At 30.6% G+C, this 7230-nt stretch overlaps 2 protein-coding genes across 4 annotated transcripts in view; one reads left to right on the plus strand and one right to left on the minus strand.

The window, feature by feature from the left end:
- The window catches only part of LOC107003228, a 33807-nt gene extending 33042 nt beyond the window's left edge, over positions 1 to 765 (plus strand). For all 3 annotated transcript variants that reach the window (XM_015201523.2, XM_015201524.2, XM_015201525.2), the window contains one exon: positions 19 to 765. In XM_015201523.2, the coding sequence (XP_015057009.1) occupies positions 19 to 114 (96 nt within the window). In that variant the 3' untranslated portion in view covers positions 115 to 765. The remainder of the gene's footprint in view (positions 1 to 18) is intronic.
- Positions 766 to 3119: 2354 nt separating this feature from the next.
- Positions 3120 to 5390, minus strand: LOC107004094 (feruloyl CoA ortho-hydroxylase 1). The gene is made up of 3 exons (XM_015202324.2): positions 4848 to 5390; positions 3772 to 4105; positions 3120 to 3510 (listed from the first exon to the last, which is right to left on the minus strand). The coding sequence occupies exons 1-3, from the start codon at positions 5366 to 5368 to the stop codon at positions 3256 to 3258; spliced, it is 1110 nt and encodes a 369-aa protein (XP_015057810.1). The 5' UTR covers positions 5369 to 5390; the 3' UTR covers positions 3120 to 3255.
- Between the last annotated feature and the right edge of the window lie 1840 nt (positions 5391 to 7230).

Raw genomic sequence — 7230 nt, forward strand, 5'->3', positions numbered from 1 at the left:
ATTCTTCTACGGAAGCAGCACTCGTCGCTCCTGGTGATTTCACAAACAGGCAAGTCATTTCAAGGTGCATATGATTCTCCTTGCTCAGAAGGCAATCTTAGAAGAACCAGCTAAATCTCTCACAGGCTTAAACACATCCACTAAGCTAGAATTCAGTTGCGCATGGTGGAGCAGGAAGATATTGGCAGTGCTGAGCTTTACATGAATGTGTAAAGTCTTTGTTAGACGGCCAGGTTTCAGACCACATGTCATTTGAATGTACAAAGGATATGTAGAGGCAGGTGAAGATTGCTCCGTCTGCTTTATGTGTGAATCATGGAAGAATATTGTCTGACCTGAGTAATGATTCACTGAGGTGGATGTCGTCCCCAGCTAGATCCTTGAGCAAGTGAATGAGGTGGTATAAATATAGCGGTCAACTTTATGCTTTGTGGAGGTGTAAGTCGTAAATAGTGGATGCAGCTGTATCTACAGTGACTGACTTACGATTCTGGATTTTTGTTGATATTTTTCACTTGTGTGTTTTCGTGGTATAGTGGGTGATCATTCCTTTGCGTCTATAACATCCATATCCCTTCATTACTGTGCTTTAGCAATGCTATTGCTTGTACAGCTTCCAGGAGGTGCACCATCCACAATATTCTCCTGCTTATCATGTTAAAATTATGCATCCATCAGTTTGTCCAGGGTTCGTCTTGTCAATGGATTTGATTTGGGAACTATGTTTATTTATAAAATTTTTACTTTTCAAGATTGATTTTTAAATGATGACTAAATATATGCATTTTCAAAGTTAATTTTTGAGAAGGTGAGGCTCACTTAATAGCATCGATTGTTTTGGTTATATTCAAAGTCTTACATTAGTCACTCAATACTACATTGCTTGTTTTGGTTCTAAGTATGATATCTCTTATTATTTCTTATTTTAGTAAGATATTTTTCACAATACTCTCCCCTTTTATAGAGCCAACCTAATAAGTTGAGATTAATCCAAGTAAAGACAAATGAAGAAACCTAGAAATTATCCTGTTTTAAAAATTGCTTAAGACTTGTTTGCGTTACATAAAAATGGTACTTGTTTATCTTTGGGGACTAACACTTGATTAGCTAGCATGGATAAACCATCTGGGTAAAGAAGGATCTAATGATAGAAGTAATGTCACATTTGATATTATTGTCCTAGCATGTCTGTTAGAATTTATCTGTAAATTCATATAGCCAACTTGCACTATTCATATTGAATTCAAAACACTAATTTATGCACTTCTTCTTCAAGATTAGGGCTGTTCAAAATCGAATCGAAATCGATAAAAAAGTTATTGGTTTATAGTATTGGGTTATTGGTTTAGCGATTTTAATAACGGTTTTGATTTTTTTTGTTATCGGGTTATCGGTTCTTAACGGTTTAAAGTTTTTTGTCAACGGGTTAACCGATAACCCGATAGTAAATTAAATAATTGTAATTATATTATTTTGTATATAAAATCCTTGACTTAAAGTTTGATTTCCTACTTTTATTTTTGGTTGTCTCAAACACTTAGTTATTCTACAATGTAAATAAAAGTGTTTGCTTTTGAAAAAGATGTAACTTATGAACTCAAGTGCATGGTTTATTTGGTTTTCACTTTCTTTATAAGTGATTTTCAATGTTTTTTCTTTTGTGTCAAATCGTAACGGTTAAACCGATAACCGAACCGAACCGATAACGATCAAAAACCGATAACCAATAATCGATAAGCTAATATCTTAATGGTTCTATAACGGTTTTGCATTTATACAAACCGATAACCAATAAGCCAACCCGATAAACTTCAAAATCGAAGCGGACCGATCGATACGCAGCCCTATTCAAGATGGATAGTTGAACCACCATTCTGTTATATTCTTCAATCACTAATTAAGGTATATGATTAAACATTTGGAAATTATTAGGGTGGTTGTCTTCTATGAATTGCTTTGTAAATAAAATAGTTGCCATGTGCTCCCATGGTATTAGAAAATCCTCATGCTCATTTTGTATATTTTTTCCTTCTCTTTCCCCTCAAGTATATGTATTAGGGACAGTTTGTACCCTATGCAACTTTTCTCTACTTTATAGAGTGAGAGCTTATATATGCAGAACTCTTCTGATGCACTAGTCACATCCTCTAATATAGCATCTATTGAAAAATATTTCCATATTTTAAAAAAATCTTTTTTAGTTTGTATTGAACAATCATGAAAGAACTACCAATTGCTATCCTCTACCAACTTGCACTACAACAAAAATAACTTTTAGCGGCAATAAATAGACAGATTAATAAAGAGTCCTAGAGTCTTTTCCAACGTTAGTTAAGTGTTATTAGATGCAACGTCACTAAAGGCTTTAGGGACATATACAAAGAGTGTCCCTAAAGCCGTTAGACTATTGCCGTTGATTAATTCCAGCTAAAGATCACTTTTTATGCAGTGTGAAGGTAGTATAATTCATCCAAAGTTGAGAAACGTAAGGTGTTTTACCATTGATATTGTGCTAAGTGTGAACATCAAGCTTCAAAAGGCATGGTCTAATGCCTTGTTGATCAAATGAGTGAGATTTAGAGAAGGGAACATGTTTAACATCTTCGTATTGCTCAGAATCTTGTCTAATTTCTTAAATATGCAACCTCTGTGATCCATTGTACCATTCAATCAAATATATGTATTTCCTATATATCCAATATGGGCAAATCTATAAGCATAAAATGATCATTGAAATTCAACAGTTTCATTATGAAACACAGGTAATCCTCCAAACTTCTCCTATGCACCAAGAATGATGTTAAAAGTCTCCTTACTAACTATGGCTGTTGCCATTGATCTGTAAGATTTACGAGCGAGTTCCGTTGTTCTTGTTTGATTCTTTGATCATAGGTTGCATAGACTACTATCACCAACACATTTCTTTCGTTCTGTATATTGATGGGTAACCTTGTAGTCATGAGGTGTTGGATAGTATCTAATGTTTGGCTACAATGAATGAAAATTTTGGGTTATGGTTGATGATTTCTTGCAATGATAAAAGAAATGAACAATCAATTTATTGATAATTTGTTATTTTAAAACTCAATAAATTGGTTACATTATAGTAAACATAGCAATTCAATAAAAGTCAACTTGACAAGATGAACTCAAAAAGGTTACAACAAGTACAATTGTTTGTTTGTGAATGCTTAAAGTTATTTGAAGCACTTTTTGGGAATGAAAATAGAAGAAGAAACCCCATAAACATAAAACTTAAGCAGAATCATCATTCTGAGCAAAATCAAGAGATTTTTTGCCTTCATGAGCTTTTCCAAAAAAGTTTTTCATGTAATCGCCAAACAAGACTTGTTTGTAGTGAGCAACTCCATCACTTTCCACAAGTTGAGGCAATGGACCTATCTTTTCACTTGGCTTTGGTGTAGCAAACAATGGAACTGAAACTCTTGATTCTGAACTTGTTGTACGAACTCTATGCTCCGCGCTCTTGTATCTCCCATTACTTAAGATCTAAATCCAAAATCCAAAATTATTAGGCTCCATTTCCTTTGATTATGTAAAAATCTAGTGTATATTTCATAAGATTAACTTATATATGTAAATTTATTCTAATATACTATATGGTTGCCTATAAAGATAACTACAGGTAATTGTTCGTAAAATGAAATCAATAACCTAGAAAATAAGATTGATTATCTACTACAACAAACCATAATATAGTATAAAAAATTATTTACGCTGTCAGAGTATAAAAGTGAAATCCATTCTTACTTGCATGGTATCTCCAACATTGATAACTAAAGCACCAGGAATGGGAGGAATCTCAATCCACTCATCTTCAACACCTTGTTCAAGTTTAACATATAGACCACCAATGCCATCTTGTAATAAAACAGTTAGGGTTCCCATGTCCGAATGGCGTCCGACGCCTACTGTTAGCTCTGGATTAGGGCAACTTGGGTAAAAATTCATGTTTACCATTTTGAGCCCTGTTAGTGATTCAAATTTTTCTTCATCTAGTGTTGCTCCAAGATTTTCAAATAATATCTCCAATAGTATCCTCACCATTTTTGTTGATGACTTCAAATATTCAAGAGCCACATCCCTAACATATGAAAAATATATGAAATTTATTTTTTTCTATGTTTGATAACTAGCAAAAAGTATTGTTCCAAAATCATTTATATATAATATATTTTTCTACTTCCACAATAGAAGTCATATTTATAAAATTTAAAGAATTTATTCTTCTGAAAAAAATAATCAATCAAATATGAGAAAAATATATTTTCCTTTATACTACATACACCCTTACTCACATAAACGATAATTGCAAGTAGTCACTCATAAAAGAGAAAATTAATGAAATATTGTTACTTGCTACAATAAGTTAAAAATACTTTGATAGGATAGATTTTTACACTTTGCATGTACATAATTAAAATCAAAAACAAAAGCGAAGTATTCACATAACGGTTTTTGGAATTAATATGGACATGACCATATGCTCTATATTTGATATAATCTAATTTATACAGGTACTTTCTCTGTTACAATTTAAATGACTCATTTTTTTTTTAGTCAGTCTAAAAAAAATGACCATTTTTATATTTAGAAAATAATTTAATTTTAAAATATCTATTTTATCTTTAATGAAATGATTTATAATAATATAAACATCTATGACATATTTTAGATTACGAGTTTTAAAAAAAATTCTTTCTTTCATAAACTTTGTGTCAGATTAAACTAGGAGAGGAAAAAGTTTATACTAAGTGTGTAACCTTCCATAAAAAGTGGGATTAGAAAGTGATCCAATTAAAGAGAAAGTTAAGAAGAGTTCCTACTTGCATTGAGGAGGCCATTGTGCATGTGCCTCATCATCATTAGTATACATCATACTAACATAATCTTTCCATTCCAAAGCCATTTCCTTTTCAGGTACAAAGCTAGTCCCATATTTAACCAACGGACTTGGACTCACTTCTTTTAGATAAACAGCCTTTTCCATAGGTGGTTGAGCAAAGAAGTTATGTGCTGCACCTTTAAGTGATTCCAACAATTCCAATGTCACACCATGATTAATCACTTGAAAAAATCCAAGTGTCTCAGCAGCCTTTGTAATAGTTCCCACCACTTGATCATGTTCAGGACCATGTAATTTTGATAAATCAATGGCCAGCAATACTTGATCAATATCATCATTTGAATTGATGATTTTTTTGTCAATTAATATTCTCTCTTTTGGTGGTTGTATGTATCTTTCTGGTACTATTTTAATGCCATTGTCTACAAGTCCCTTTACTCCATTACCCTTTTGGACCACAAAATCAAACAAGGCATTACTTTCATCAATACTTGGGGTCATATTATATTCTTTGGAAATATATTTTGCTAAATCAAGATTTTGTGATTTTGAATGAGGAAAGTTGTGCTTCCTATCTATACCAATTTATAGTAAATGTTTTTTTTTTGGGGTTACATGGCTAAATTCTATTTTATGTTTAGGAAGCAAGATTTTGGCATTTGAAGTTGTTGGAAATATAATATGATCTAGTTGAACATTAAAAAATATGTATTTCAACATTTTTCTTTGATTCTTTATTCTAACCCTTGCTTGAATTAGTTTAATTGGTGCAATAGAATCGATACTCAAAAACTATATAATTTGGATGTCCAAGACTCCAATGAGACGTAAGGTTCATAAAAGCATGATATTGGACCTCTAAGTAGGTGAAGACAAAGAAGTATATTTTGTGCTTGAATAAAATTCTATCAATTTGCAAAGAATATTATCAACTGCACACTATTCCAACACAATAATTAGATTTGACTTATTTTAAGTGTTTCTAAGTTAAAATAATTTTAAAATACCTTTGCAGTATTTGAGTAAATTTTAAAAAATATTTATAAACACTTAATTTAAAATTAAAATGATAAAAATAAACAAAAAAAATCAAAAGTCAACCCTAACATATTCTTACACTTTGTTTGGATCATTGTTACCCATTGTTTCATAATGTATTGTACTGTACTCTATTGTACTGTATTGTATGGTAGCTATAATATTTGGCTAGATTGTATTGTTTATTTTTGTTTAATAACATTTTAATTGTTTGATTTGATCATATTGTACTGTATTGTAATTTATAAATTTACTAAAATATCCTTAATTATTCTACGGCAGGAGGTTTGAGAACTAATTTCAGTTCTTCTATTCTTTTGTTCTTCACTGGTTCATTAAACTTGGTAACTTCGTGTTTCTGCAAAGTTTGTTGGAATCAGTAAGATTCTTTAGACACATATTAACAACAATTTTCTATTTTGTATATTTTTCTAATCTGTTTCTGATTCTAGTTTCGCTACTAGTTTTAATTTTGTAGTTGTGAAAATATTCTTAAACCTTGTTGTCTTACAAAGATGTTCAAAGTTTTGTTTTAAGTATGTTTGAAATGCAAGATGATAAACAATCTTAAGGAAATTATTATACTATTAGTATTTTTTGTATTCTACTAATTGAGAGAATCTGATCATGGAAGTAGAAGATAAATGCATTACTTCTCCATAATTCATTGCTTTGTTTAGCAAGGTCGAAGTGAGAATTTAATAGAAAATTTTTGTGGTATTCTGTTTAAAGATTATTACGTAACCTTCTTATTAAATTGTCTAAGAAGGAAAATAGTTTCGAAGAGTAATCAACTTTGATTTTTTTTAATCATGTGTATCTTTTTAAAAAAAGATCTGCAAACCATATGTTGTAGGAGAATTTTACTTGACAAATATTGTTGCTTTTAAAATTCTTTAGTTTGCAAAAATGAGAGATGCATATTTTTGTTTGATAAACTGTATGTCAAAATGTTATAGTTGGAAGACTAATTGATAAGAAAAACATTTCTATGTGATAAAGAATATGTGTTATTCTGTTTGGAGAAAAAAAAAGACTTTTGTAGTTTTGTACTCCATGAGAAATATTAGTGTGTCTGATTTTTGTAGACTAAAAATTTGTGGTTTTATACTCTGTTTAAATTGCATTATGCAATTGGTTTGAAGAATATGAAAACTTCACATAATAAGTTAGTGTTGTACTTTTGATTTTCAATAAATTTCAATGTAATATAGAAATAAATTGTACAATTTTTTTCTTTATTGTTAGTATTTAAAATTCTAAGTGGTATGTCTATTTATGATTGAGGAAAAATACCAAGTGACTTAGAATTTGTGATTTTGTGT

The sequence above is a fragment of the Solanum pennellii genome, chromosome 11, assembly GCF_001406875.1.
Source record: "Solanum pennellii chromosome 11, SPENNV200".
NCBI classification, from domain to species: Eukaryota; Viridiplantae; Streptophyta; class Magnoliopsida; order Solanales; family Solanaceae; genus Solanum; species Solanum pennellii.